This window comes from Myripristis murdjan, chromosome 15 (assembly GCF_902150065.1).
Source record: "Myripristis murdjan chromosome 15, fMyrMur1.1, whole genome shotgun sequence".
Taxonomy (NCBI): domain Eukaryota; kingdom Metazoa; phylum Chordata; class Actinopteri; order Holocentriformes; family Holocentridae; genus Myripristis; species Myripristis murdjan.
Window position 1 is genome coordinate 2304286 of NC_043994.1, and position 15223 is coordinate 2319508.

Sequence of the window (15223 nt, forward strand, 5' to 3'; positions counted from 1 at the left end):
GTAATATCGTCATATGGCAACAGTGTTGTATTTTCCTGGTTTTAAAGACTACATTACAGTAAAGAGATACAGTTTTCTGAAATTATGGGACTGCTGTACCTGTTCTATTATTGGCCTCTACCTATGAGGTCACCATACTGACATAACTAATGATGATTTATAAAAAGTCCCACTGTCTAAATATTTTTTACAAGAACTAATAGTAATCCCCTACAATGTCATCACAATACTGATATCCGAGTATGTGATTCTGGCCATATCAACCTGGACCTACCTGAAGGAGCAAAACATCTCAGACATATTTCAGTTAACCCAAGTTATTTTCAAAGCCAACTGATTATTATAGGTCAGATGTTCCAGTATAAATATAGTTTTTTGGGGGGTTTTATTGGCTCTTTTGTCACTTTTTACAAATGTTTTTATCTAATACGCCAATTGCATTTTTGTCCTATGTTTTTTGAAGAGAGCAACTAAACTTGCTCAGGTTTCAAAAGGTTATGTTTTACACTACACAAGTAATTTCAAGAAAAAAAACCTCAGACATTTCCCTAAACCTAATCTTGGAGGACAAAAAAAATGCCCTCTGAACAAATTAATTGTACTTTAGCCACCTACATATCAATTTATACATCCTACACCCAGGCAAATTATTTGTTGTCAGTATCATCACAATGGGAATGCAGTTATTAACGACTGCAATATTAAAGTGGAGCAGGTATAGCCGTGATGATGAAGGGTGGCATAGTTCAAGCTTACCTGCATTGTATGTCCTCCTGTAGCGCTACCATCATGGCCAAATGCTGGTCCACGTCGGGCTGGCTGGCTGCCTCGCTCTCACCCCTGAGCGGATCATGCATCAACTTAAGCTCGCTCTCCCATGGCAAGATGTAGGTGTGGCCATAGTAGAAGCCCAATGGGATCTTTGCCCGTGCATTGGTGCTCCCATAGCGCCCAATCACAGTAATCTATAGGTTTAGTTACAAAAACAAACGAGAACAATGTTTATGTAAAGAAATCTGGTAGGCCAAAAGTAACAAATAAATCTCAACTTAGTGATGCATGCCTAACCAGCTTCTGCATTGCATGTGGACCTGAAGTGGGAACACTGATGACGACAAGAATGAGTGTACATTATTCTACAGGGAAAGATGGAGATGAGGGAGAAACCAAAGAGTGTGCAGTGGTCTGCTGGAGAAACAAAACTATGGCTTTCAATTTGGACATCTCCTGGATTTCAGGAAAAGATGGAAGGAGTCCAAGAAAATGTAAATTGTATCGTGAAATTTCTGTCAGTGCCTTCCAAAATATCAGCAAACGGTGTACTGAGAGGACCTAGTGCAAAATGGGACTAGATAGAGTTGTACAAAAGACTATCATGAACTCCTGGAGTGCTGGGTCATAGACGTGCAAACCAGTAGACTGCGGCTGAGTTCAGCCACAGCAATGCTGGAGTCAGTGGCCAGCCACCTGGCAACCCCTCAGTCACAATGATTCCACTCCAAACTGAACCTTGGTTCCAGGAATCCTAAACAGATTTGTTCCAAGAAGAACTAGAACTGTTTTGGCTGAAAAGAGGTATTTGTGACTGCTGGCATTACAAAGTTATCAATTCCATCCTCCCTGAACTCATGGTGCACTGACAGTAGAGATAAAGACAAAGGTGAAAGTAGCATTATGGCATTATGACATTATGACATTGTGGCAGACCCACAAATGCACAAATGCGGCTGAAAAAACAGCATACATTATTTCATAAAAATAACTGATCCAAGTTTTGAAATGCCACATCTCACCTTTATCAGTTATTTCGATATATGTCTGTTTTGGTGTTTTAATATAAAGAATATGTTGCCACTTGTGTGTATTCAGTGATAAAGTTCTAAACAAATATCTGACTTATATTGCTAGCTTGTTTGCTGTCCACTGACAGAAAACCCTACAGAGCAACCAAACACTGAGCTTTCATTTGTATGCTACGTCTATTGACTGATTTCATTCATTCACATCATTACATCAAGATTTTAGAGTCTCTACCAAATTAGGAAAAAAACAGTTGGGACACTTTCAGTTGGAGTGTGGTGTCAACTTAAACCAAAGCAAGAAACAGACACAAACAGACCTTCATGAACCTGCAGACAGGCGGTGGCAGCAGATCATGCAGAATGAGGGAGTGGGTGCTGATGTCGGTCGCCACCACCAGCCTGCGACCATCTACCTCTTCACCCAGCGTCCAGATGTCTATGGACAGAGAGGCCAGGTCACCGCAGGTTGGGATCAGGGCATCTGTCAGCAGCACAGGACGTCCAAAATCTAGTGTCACAAACCGTCGAGCTCCTGGAAGGGTGAAGAGAAAGTAACCATTACCATTCATGCCCATGAGGCATCAACTGAAAAAAAAAAAAACACTCACTATAGCAAGGTTTCACACAGGCTTGCAGGCTTAAAATAGTTTAATTTGCCAATGTTTGGCTTTTGTGGGCTTCAGAATTTTCATAATAGTAATAATGATAAAATGATGTCCTGTTAATTAATGATAAACCTTTTTCATTAGACATTAGATATTATAAACTCCTACAGTTTTTCCTCTGTGCTTATTCTCTCACTTCCTGCTTGGCTGAAAATGTTACATTTTCTAAAACATATCACAATGAACTGAAAGCATGAAAAACCATACAATTAAAAAAAAAAATTCTCCCATATACATCTGAATTGAGTTGTAATGCCGGTCACAAGCCTGGGCAGAGATAGTATGGGAGTAAATCTCTGGCTTCACAATGATTCACTATTCACAAGTGGGTGATTTCCTAGTGGTATAATTTAAAAACGATTCAGTGCTACAAAAATCCTGAGACCCCTAATGTTTTGACAGCTGGATGTGTGTCAAACCCGTGTGGAAGTGTGCTACAAGACATGAAGGGAGATGGAGCCGAGTCTTACCAGAGTGCATCCGCTCTATGATGATGGACTGGTGTGGAGGAGGCTGCAGGAAGTGAGAAGCTTGGGAAATGGCCAGTGCCAGACCACTTCCCATAGGGCTCTGGAGAAGACACATTACTCCATTTAAAAAAAAAAGAAAGGGCAAAATATGTTCCAATTATGTTTTAATTATAACCTGTACCATAAATCCTCAAGCACCATGCTACATCCTACTAACCGGCTTGGCTTTCTGGCTGTTCTTGTTGTGTGCAACCAGGTTGACAGGCCCGGGTTCCATCATGGAGCCAGGGAAAAGGTGGGCAAGCTCAGCACTGAAGGCTGCTGATACAGCCTCATTGGGAGGTGTGAGGGGAGGCGTCATGAAGAGAGGTGTGGTCTTGGGCGTCGGGGGAATGACGTCAGAAGGATGAATGAAGAAGCCTGGGGCCGAGGAGGGGTTGGAAGGCACTGAGTTGTGGATGGGTCCCACGCCAGAGGCAGCAGCAGCGGCCGCTGAGGTGGTCTGATGCAACTTGGCCTCCAATTTGGCCTTCTGTTATTAAAACACACAAAGGCACACTGCTAACTACAAAATACAGTATATTCATCCAGTAGCACAGCAAAGGGTAATTCTTTAAAGAAGAAAAATTCTTTCCTCAGATGTCACACTTAGTTTTTATTAGCCTATAAAGTACAATGCATTCCCTAAGTTATTTTATTCTTATTTTATTTTTAGGCTACACACAAACAGAGACCATTTTTTTGGAAATGCAACTTTTTTGCTCCGATTTGACCTTCCATCCACATGAAAAAACATTTTTGGTGAAAACATAACTTTTGGCAATGTCTATCCAGAGTGTAATTTTCTGAAACGTTGTTTTCCTTATGTCATGTGACAGTCAAAACCACACAGTTTGATAGCGCTGATATCACCTTTGTGACTCTGCCTCTTTGTGCGTGCTCACAGCAGGATTCTTACCTCACACAGGTGTGACTCTGATCATGCAGTTACTTTCAACAACTTGCATTCATGTGTGACTTTTAGGAAGAGCCTAAAGTAGGCCTCAATTTTTGAAAATTGTAAAGTGTTGCACATGCCAGGAGCATGAAAATGCAAATGCCATGGGAATATTGTAATTGTAATAATAACTTAAATCAGTGATTCCCTAACTGTTGTACATGCACCACTGGCTCTACCTAATGGAGCCAGGCCTAACAACAGGACTCCAACTGGCCTTCAACCCAAAACCTAAAAGTTGTCATTTCATTTCATTTTACTACAGACAACAGTTATCACATACATCACACACCACATTACAATTATTGTAAAAATCTGTTGCTAATCGTTTCAGTTGTTTTATAAATAATATCTGCCTGAGCTTAGCTACATGGGGTTGACATCACGTCACATGAGACATGCAACACGTCATTCCTGTGTGGTCCTTGGGAAATTTGGTTTGGCACAAAACTTGGGAACCTCTGACTTAATGTTACACAGAAATGGGAGAAATAGGTTGCCAAGCACAATATTTGGCTGTTTACTACAATTTATCCACATTTTACACTGCAACATTCCATTTCAAATCATACTGAAGATTTCACGACATATAATCAAAATCCCTCAATTTTCAAATACGAATTTTTGGTTGAAACATCCACCTCATAAAATTCTGCTTCTGCGGCTAACAAAGTCATCGGCGTTCATGAACCACAGGACTGATGAGTGGTTGAATAAATGTACTGTAATATAATATGGAAGTCTTTATTACAGTAATGGAATACTGGTGTGAAAAAGTTTTAAGTCTCTGAAAGTTCATTTTCATATCATAGTAGAATGAATGGAAACCAATGACTAGATAAAAGGGAAGAAAAATGATATCATTCTAAAATTTGACTGCTTGCTTTGAGAAAAGATTTGCAGAAATGTGAAGGATATAGATTTTGTGGATATTAGGGTAAACATGCACTGGTATGGTAATTCAAATATTTACCTTGTACATGGCTTCTGATTTTAGTTTTCTTCAATCAGAAGCCATATGCAATACACCTTTCCTTGCCTTCAGCTCCCCATAGCCTAGCTTGAATTTTGCCACTAATAACCCAGGAAAACCTAGAGTGCAATCCTGTTTGTGTGTTTGTGAGGCAATCTCTAACCTGCTGCTGGAGTTTGAGCAGCTGCTGCTGTTTCTCCTGCAGGACCTGGAGCTGCTGCTCTGCTGACACCATGGCATGGGATAGTGACTGGAGCGCCACCTGGGCCGCCGAGCTCAATGCCGTGGACGCCTCACCCACCGTGCCTGTCGACAGGCCGCCCACCGCAGGGGTCACGCCAAAAGTACTTACTGGAGTAGATGAGATAGGCAAGGTCAGGCAATGACCAGCTCACAGCATTAGGTGAGTCAAGTACAGAGTACAGTAGTGCACAAAAATCTTGTTTCTATATTAGAAATTATTATCCATATATCAGAAACTTTGATAGTTGCGTAGTATTTATTTTAATAGTATTTTTAACCACACTGAGTATTCCATATGGCAACACGACAACTGCATAAATCCTCCTATCCCTTAACTGTCATAACATATTATTACAGAAACTCATTTATCTGTTATAACCTCAGGGGATGGAACACACACATACAAATGCATAAAATGCAGAATTTTCTAGTTTCTAGTTTTCTATTTGAAAATATTCCTGGTGTAGAAAAAATGAACAAGTGGCAAATTTAACATCCAGCTTAAGCAGTATTTCTGTCCCTGTGTATGTATCATCATTTCCATGTCAGCATTGCCCATGATATGATGGTCAAAGTTGTAGTGGCCAATACCCCAATAACTGACCATTTCTACGTAATAGACATGGGTAACTACACTCAGTGAAATGTGTGCACTGCATTTTAACTTGTATCTGTGATAAAAAGCAACTTTTTGGACAGGGTATATTGATATTATGCCTAAACTTGTACCTAAGTCATAGTAAGATGACTTAGGTACAGATGATGAAAGAAAAATAACACACATGGAGTTTTTTATGGGTTTGTAGTAAAGGCGGGGTGTTGTTTTCATGCACTATGGTGCCAAGCTATAAATATGCCAGAATGTGTGCTGTTCTAAAGGATGAAGAGGCCAAAAGTAAGTTCTCTAATTCTCTAATTATATAATGTCATTAAAACTCATCTGCACACAGAGAGGGCTACGGGAGCTGTATGAAATAGTAATAGTACATTTGTAGTTGTATTTAAGTTTAGCAAAAAATTCTCTAACTCTAAATTTCATTAACTCTTCCGAAAGGTATTTTTTCACAAATTTCACTTCATTTCTTTTTATTTAAAATGGTATTTTTCCCCCTATTTTGGTGATTTTGTGGTACTTTTGTGGTCCTTTTCAGTGAACATGCTGCTTTACCAGTGAACATGCTGGCGTCGTCACGCTCAACACGTGTGCCGTCACTAGTGGAGATACAAGTAAAGTGCAAGGGCTCAACCTCCAAGAGCCCAGTCAGTGCCGTGAAGCTGCCCTCTGCCGCCGCACAGCTGCTCACCTTTCCATTCCCTACAGACACACAAACACATCCAGTCAGTCAGCATAACCTTTGATATTGATGCATTCTTTTTGGTGTTCATGAAGTTAACAGATTAAAAAAAAGAAATTAAAAAAAAAAAAAAAAGAAACAGCACAATTAACAAAACAATACATACAAAATCTGGTTAACACTGGATGTTATTTTATGTGTTATTTATTTGCTAGCTAAATATGCTGCCCATTAACAAACAATGGCACTCTGATGTACCAACTAATGGTCATACACCAACAGCAGGTTGGAGGTTGCAACAACCAACCAGCTCTCCAACTGTTGTGCACTGACACTGACCTAAGCCTGCATCATGTTTTTGGTAACTGCATCTCAATTGTTTTGTTTTTTTTTAGGTTCACAATATAAAACATTTTCTACCTCAAGCAAGCATAAAAACCCTTGGAAAAAGTAATCAAAATTTGGGACGTGTCAGGAATTCTCTTCATGGGAATGTGAATGCAATTGTGAAATTTCAGATTGGTGTTTTTATAACATGCAGTGGTGGACTCGGACATGGGCTCAATAAATTGATAGGGTTCATTCTGAGGGATGCACAAGTCTACTCAACACACTGTATGGCGATCCATCCAATACACTGCAAGATTTGCTGAATTAAGCCAAATGCTTGGTCTGAAGGTAGAGCTAGACAACAAGTCAAGAGGTTACAAAAGTTAATAGGGTGCATGCTCTCAGTAGCATGTATGTGCTTGCTAAGTTTAAGTAAACCTTAAAATATCAATTTCATATTTTGGCCAGATGTTGGTGCTTGAGTAATGGTTATGATGACACCAAAACTGACAATCTACATGTTCTTGATCCGCTCATCAAATTTCAAGAAAATGCACTCATTAGATTTGAAGGTATCAAATTTGACATTTCGGCCAAAAGGTGGCACAATATGAATAATCTTCCTATGGGGACTACAACTGCACTGACAAAATAACATGCCAATCCACATATGTGATTTTTTGATATCTTGTATATAAGTTCATATTTTGACCTGAACGTGGTGCTAGAGGAAAGATTATGGGGTCACCAACATGAGCAGGCTGCGTGGTCTTGGTGTTCATGAGCATCTTCTGAATAGAATCTGAAATATCACATTTGACATTTTGGCCAAAGGGTGGGTGACATTTGGGTGGCGGTGGGAAGGAAAGTTAATGAGGTCACCAAAATTGTCAGGGCTCATCCTCTGTGTAGCATAACTGTGCTCACCAAATTTTATGGTAATCCACAGCCTCTGAATGTAGTGCTGGACAGAATCACACGGACATTCTTAGGCCCTGCCTGCCAGCAGGGCAAAACTGCTTAATGTGGCTACAACAGTTGCAACCTTATGAGCGTCAGTACACTGCTCATACCTGAGAGAATATCAGAGAGGTCAATCTCATCTGACTGGACTCCGATGCTGCTGTTGAAGGCATTCTTACAGGAGGAACCGCTGACCTCCAGGTCAAACAGCACCGGGTCAAATGGAGAGCTATACAGACCATACCTGGGAAAGAAATTGACAAGCGTGAGGACATGAAAGGTGAGGCTTTCCACGTGAGGAACTGAGGCTTTAATCAAACGTTGCTGGCTAATTTAACCTATCAAATGCAATAGGGTCATATAGTGTCAATCCACAAACAAGAACTGTTGTTTCATCATAATCAAAAACGAATCGGAATTTCAGTCAAATGGTACTTCTGACACAAGAACATAAGTCAAAAAATTGTTAGTATTTACTGAAAGTCTAAGTTTATCAACATCTGGTATGTCCACACTCTTTCAGAGCATCCCAGAGTCGTGTGATACCTAACCCTGTCCTCATGGTGTCCTTCAATTGCAGTTAAGCTCTAAACAAGCTCTTTGATCAGTATAAAAAAAAAAATAATAAAAAAACTGGACAAATTATTTTCGATTTATTCATGTCATTTTTCAGTAAAGCATTTAGTTTTTCATTTGATTGCGGACTGTCTGTGAATAATTTCTTATCAACAAATGTAACTGATGCACTTGTTCCTGTAACTGTTTAATTATAGGATAATAAGAAAACATTTGCCAACTGACTTACTAAAGCACTAGAAATCGAAGGAGCTCTTAAAAAAGGTCTTTGTGCACCTTCAGCTTTTGAGCCCTAATTCAAAGCTTTGGATAAGTACCTGGTCTGGAGCAGTGCCTCTAGTGGAGTGAGGCGGTCCTGCAACTGGCGGGACACAGCAGTGAGCAGGGAGGCGCAGGCAGTACTGCAGCCCGCCAAGTCCTCCTCTTTCACATAGTTCAGCAACACAAAGTACCAGAATACCGAACCTGAAAGCAGACACAGGAGAAGTCAGCATCTTTATTTACACATGAAACCATTTCCAAGACAACTACTAGCCTAAAAGCTCATCCTGGCATCAAGACAAGACGTTCTAGGGAAATGTGGTTTTAATATTGAGAAACAGCAGCTCTAAAGGCTGAATTATGCTTCCGCGTTGGAAGAGCGTACGGAGGTTGTGCGACCGCCGCAGAGCCTTGCCGCGCGCCTCCCAAAAATTGTAACTACGCAGACCCTCCGCAGCCCCACAAGAGCTGTGATTGGTCCGCCGAAGTACATCATTTCCGACATTTCGTTGCAACCGGTATCACATCCTGTTGTTGTGCCGGCCGACAGCGCCGTTTTTAAAACAACTGTTGTGTCTCGACTCGTCGGTTGTGTTTGAAAACTTTGGAGAGTGCTGGATCTCGCGGAAGAACGCCTGGCCGAGGAGGTGCGCAAGTACCCGCACCTATACGACTCGTCCTCTCGCCAAGAGCAGCGACCATACGTCACAGGGTCTACATTGGTGGGAGGAGAATTGCTCAGTGTGTTTCACAGAGGTATGTTGGACACACACGCGCTGCGTAGGAAATGCGTGCTTCGCACAACCCCCGTACGCTCTTCCAACGCTGAAGCATAATTCAGCCTTAATAATACCACTGTTGTTAGATATCACTCATCTCCACCATGGTGTTATGTGTTTACAATAATTATATCTGTATTGCAATTAATTTGACAATGCAGTATTGATGTTTAAAATGATTAATAACAGCATCTTTAAAAATAAAATGTTTGGTGGCCTCATTATATATTTATAAATTGATTTCATTTTACTTAATAGCCCTGGCTGTTCAAGTTTTAGAGCACTCCCATCACCATACTGGTGGGAGGGGTACTTACCACCTGTTGCTGCTGCAGGTAAATAAGGCATATTGTCCAGCAGAGCCTTCAGAAGACCCATGCCAAATCCCTGCTGACTTGGGTCCCCTTTCCCATTACTACAGTGAAGACAAAGGGACACACACACACACACACACACACACACACACACACACACACACACACACACACACACACACACGGTTAGGGCATTATCATGCAAAACAGTCAGGTTTGTGCTGGTTGTTTTAGACATTTTAAATTCCTTAGGCAACTTTTCATCAACAGAGCCAATGATGTTATGACAATGTTGGTCTTTGAGGCTACATTGTGCATCTCAGTGTGACACGCCCTCTGAAAATGTTGGTGTGAAATTATTGGTGGATGGCCTACTCAACAAGGACTGTATACAGATGAAATTCCAATATAATGTCATTATATTCTTTTAAGATGTTCTAATTGCTTTAGCTTGTAGAAACCATGTGGGGCTTGGAGTAACAATTTCTCATTAACTGCACACTGAGGAGCTACTGCAAAGATGCTATGTGTAAAGTTTGACTGAAACTGCAGCTTTTGTTCCCAAAATTTTCATTTTTAAAGATATTTTGTGATATACCACCCCCCATGTAAACTGCTGCAAAGAGCGTCATAAGCATCACTTGCTATAAAATTGCAAGTTATTATTTACCATCAAAGCACACAGATGTATGTACTATAAAAGTTTTGTAGTAATTAGCCAGAAATTGTAGAACATTTTTTAAAATCCCAAATGCTAGAAAAGAAAGTCAGTGGACATGAAAACACCCAACAGGCCCTTTGTACAGCAGGAGTTTCTGCATTATATGACTTAAGTTTTACGTTAATCAGGACTTAAATTAAAAGAATTTGAGGACTGAAAGTTTGACAGATCATGGCACTAGAGGTATGAATCTATGGCCTCACAGATGGCTCTGTGCATGTTTCGAATAGTCCTCAGTCACGTATGTGTATCACCTGCAAAGTTTTTAAAAAGTTACACACTGGACAAAGAGAACTGGTAGAAGCTTGGACCCCTCAATATACTGACAAATCCCAACATTCTTGCTTAAAAAGTTTGCTTAAGCACAGGTTTGCACATATGAGGCCCACTGAAAATGTCAGTGTTTCTTACCTAATACAAAGTGCAAGAAAGCGGGCACATTTGTGGGCTATACTCCTGCCAGCCTCGAAGAAACAAACCCGCACAATGTCTGTCAGCCTCTTCCGTGTTTTTGCCAGCAAACCCTCCTTTCCTTCTCTCAGGCTGAAAAGAAATTATATGAACATGAAATGATATTAATTACTTCTCCAACAATAAGACTGTGGGAGAAGTCATTTACAAATGTTGTCAACCCATTCAGATCTATCAGAGCTAACATGAAAAATAAAATGTGATTCTGTTCCACATAGTTATATTAACAGAGCAGTTACAATGAAGTTTTGGTTTTTACAGTCAATACCAATATATTTTGGACAGAAAAAAAATTCTACCCAGAGGTAAAGCTGGTGTGTCCACCACAACAGTGGTTGTGAAATCAGTCTAGTGACTGAAGCTGGAACAAAAAACTGACCATAAATTAAAAAAATAAATAAATAAATAAAAAATTTAAAAAATTAAAAAAAAAAAAAAAAAAAAAAATTCTCCATAATTTTCCAGATTGGAAAAGCTTCTGAAATAGTATTTAGGCCATGTGACAGTAAATGGATCAATTGAAACCAGGATAACAACACTACAATGTATGCTATTGCTAATATGAGCAAAATTTGCTTTTTATTTTCATAAATTCTCCTGGAGTTTTAAACAATTTCACAAATATGTAACTGATGATGCTATCTTATTAATAATAAATGTATTTACATAGCATTTTTCTCAAAACCAGAGTCAAACAGTGTAAGCCATTAGGAGTGCAACCCAGGCTTAGCCCCACCTGCAGGGTCCACTGGAGAAAACCCCAGCCAGCCAGCACAAGATGTCCAGAATGAGGCTCTGAGCATGCTCAGTGGTGGGGCCATCCTCCACCCGACGACACAGAGCATTCAGTAGCTTCTCATGGAAATCTGGGAACTGCAGCATGGCACAGCGCTGGACTCTGAATGGCACAATGGGAGGGGAAAAAAAGATAAGAGAAAAAGAAAAAATCAACCATGCAAGTTTTGGACCACTGCACTATGCCGCCCAGACAGCTAAGGAAACAAAAGATTACTACATGTGCATGAATAACCAAATCCTATTCATTTCACTGCAAGAACCCTTTGAAACCATAATAAATTCACATCATTGCTTCCGATATGTGGATGCTATATATTTAAGAGTACAAGAAAAAATATTACCATGTGAAAAAACACAAAAATGTGAAAAAAGCAGAAAACAGAATTACCAAAAATATTTTTCAAAAATTACAAAGTAAAAAAAAAAAAAAAAAAAAAAATCAGAAAAAGAATTAGTAGAAATTCCCCACAGAAAGATCAGAATGTATATGTGTATGCACGTAACTATATGGGGCCCAGATTTGAAAAACCTCAAGTCTAACCTGAGATGATGATGTTCCCCACCGCAGCAAGTTACCACTACGCTATTTAGATGGAGCCAACTCTTTCTCATGGTGAAACATTTTTGTGCTCATTATCGTCACTGACTTAACTGTTGCACATTTGTTATGGTAACACTGATTAATTACTTTTGTGAGATTTAGAGATGAAAGATGAACTACTAGTGCTCTATTTATCCCCCCCGGTCTTCTCCTGGTCTCTCTCTTTTTTTTTTTTTTCTTCTCTCATGTCCCTCCCTCCCCGTGTCTGTCCCGTCCTGTGTGTATATGCATTCTACTTGCTGCCTTCTTGGCCAGGCCTTGCTCGTAAAAGAGATTTTTTATCTCAAGCAATTTTTGCCTGGTAAAATAAAGGTCTAAATACATAAAATAAATAAATAAAATATTCATCAGAGCAAGCAAATCATTTTTAACAATACAATACAACTTTATTTGTATAGCACATTTAAAAAGAACCACGGGGGTAGCCAAAGTGGGAAGACAGAGGGAAAACAGTCAGGCACAGTTGACCAGTGGTAGCTGGGTGCTATGATACAATTTTAAATAAATACTTGACCAGAGTGGGTGCAGAACTTGATATACCCACCCTCAACAATGTATAAGGGTATCCTCCAGAGATATGGCACTAAACTGCATGGGGGATCTCACCTTTCTTTGGGTATTGACGTCTTCTTGAACCTTCTGATTGTGACCGAAACTTCCTGCAGCAGGTCACAGCCACGCAAGTTTTCAAGTTTCTTTGAAGGAGTTGGCGGCTCAGCTTTTGATGTTGAGGCTTTCTCCTACATACACACAAATGTTTTAAATAAGTGGTGCACCATAGTGGAATCACCAAAACCACAAGCATGCAGTAGTATGCAAGATTAGCTGTGGACAGATACATATAAACAGTTTGTATACACGGCCACACAGCTGATTCAGTGTTCTTTCCAAGGACTGTGCGATATATATCGTTGTCGATAATATCTTAATTGTTTTTTAAAAATGTACAAAATAACAAACTCGAGTATGTGACTCATTTTGCAAAAAACAATCAAATCAATCAAACTAATCAAAACACATTAATGATTATGATTATAATTATTATGATTAAGCCAAGTACGACAGACTACTGTGCATGCACACTGAGAACACATGCAGTGTTCACGCAGCACAACAAGCTAAGCTAGTGTAGTTGCCTGCATGGCTGAAGTTAAAAATGAGTGAACAAACACAAACACCACCAAGTCTCGGAATCGACATCATTAGATTTAATTGCTAGACATGGATCATCCTCACTCGCATGGAGGTGGGACACATGAATCAGACCCATTGTTACAAAGTCAAATCACCACTCACTTGCCTTTCCACAAGACGTAACAAATGTGGCCTTATCAACTGCAAACCACATCAAAGAGCATGTGCATTAGATATGATGGACATAGTTGGAGCAAATGAAAAGCTGTACCTTGGAGGCCTGTGCCCGTTGCAGCAGGGTGGAGAGCGAATGGGCCTTAGTGCCCTGGGGTTTGGCACTAGGCATTCGCACCACCGGTCGTGGACTCTCCTCCATTCCCTTGTCACTCACCGCCTTGATGTGAACCAGGAAGGAGCGGTATTTCCCTCCTGCCATGCCTGCGGTGGAGGGAGGAGAAAGAGGAAGCATAAGAGCCTTTTTTATTATAACAATGTATATACATATTCAACAGGAGAGAGCACTGTGCTACACAAGGTTCCCACTTTGACCCCGATGTAAAATTCCCTAACTTTTTAATGAATTTCCATGACTGAGCAGGAGGGATTACATGAGCTAAGTATGTTCCCCTTTCTTGGTTTGATAAAAGCACATTGTGTTGTATTCCTGATAGTTTGTAGAAAACTGCATGAATATCAAATTCTTTGCCTGGAATATACATTTCTCCTTTAAATCTCCTCTGGTTCCATTAGTTCATAGTCATGGGTCTTGAATGTGCAGTTACAGCAACATAGATATCAATGTAACCCAACACATATCAAACAGATAGCCCTAAAGAATATTTACAGTCAAGGAAAAAAAGGAGTCTGTGGTGGTGATCCCCATGAAGACGCACACAGTTATACCAAAGTAATGTTCAAATTACTTCACTTTATTCAAAAACATTTGACAGCGCTGATCAATGAGCACGTTTACATGCACACCTTATTCCTGTATTAACCGGAATATTCGCAATATTCCGGTTGCGCACGTGTCATGTAAACACGCACTGAACCCGATTAAGGTCATATTCTGGTTGGAGAAAATTCCGAATAAGACTCCTGGCATATGCCTGTTCCAACCGGAATATTGAGACATGTAAACACCTTAGTTGGAAAATGCCCCGAACCGGGATATTCAGTCACGACTGCGCATGCTCAACTCGCAAGGAATTCTGTGGCGTCTTTGTTGCTATGGTTACCTGCAAGCGGGGGAAGAGCCAGGAGACTGCAGTCCGCCTTCAGTGAATGAAAGACTTAAATATCACAGAGGATATCGATGGGAGAAAACAGAACTAGCGACAGAAGAAGAAGACTTCTTTGTCTGTATTTCCGGCAGACCAGACGCCTATATGCGTACTGCTGCCCCCCGCGGCTGAGTGTCGCATTACGTAAGAGAGTGGAATATGCCGAAACACGGGGGCATGCCAAGTAACATGTAAACGGAATATTCCAGTTGCCGCGCCGCAGTTACCATAGCCGGAATATTGAGCCGAACCGGAATATGGTGTGCATGTAAACGTACTCATTGGGGCAAAAGTCTTCATGGTTGTGGTAAGCATCAAAATGTTGATTGAGTAGGTGTTTTCTGCTGTATGGAATACTGGTAGTAGATAACAAACACCAATTTAGAGCAAAATCCTTGATCTTGAATGAGCAATATATTCTTCATCAAATTTGTTCTCAGAACCACACAGATCATGGAGAATTCTTAATTGGTTTTCCGTGACACAAGAAGCTCATTGGTCATGATGCAATTAGGTTGGGATGAAAAATGGAAGAGAATGACAAAAA

At 40.3% G+C, this 15223-nt stretch overlaps 1 protein-coding gene across 10 annotated transcripts in view; it reads right to left on the reverse strand.

Annotated features, from left to right (window-relative positions):
* Positions 1-15223, reverse strand: part of birc6 (baculoviral IAP repeat containing 6) — a 165490-nt gene that overhangs the window by 123640 nt on the left and 26627 nt on the right. For all 10 annotated transcript variants that reach the window (XM_030070848.1, XM_030070857.1, XM_030070854.1 and 7 more), the window contains exons 16-28: positions 13665-13831; positions 12866-12999; positions 11597-11758; positions 10801-10932; positions 9672-9769; positions 8632-8779; positions 7849-7982; positions 6319-6465; positions 5071-5258; positions 3155-3469; positions 2938-3037; positions 2120-2334; positions 757-965 (exon numbers count right to left, since the gene is read on the reverse strand). In XM_030070848.1, coding sequence (XP_029926708.1) covers positions 757-965; positions 2120-2334; positions 2938-3037; positions 3155-3469; positions 5071-5258; positions 6319-6465; positions 7849-7982; positions 8632-8779; positions 9672-9769; positions 10801-10932; positions 11597-11758; positions 12866-12999; positions 13665-13831 — 2149 coding nt within the window. The remainder of the gene's footprint in view (positions 1-756; positions 966-2119; positions 2335-2937; positions 3038-3154; positions 3470-5070; positions 5259-6318; positions 6466-7848; positions 7983-8631; positions 8780-9671; positions 9770-10800; positions 10933-11596; positions 11759-12865; positions 13000-13664; positions 13832-15223) is intronic.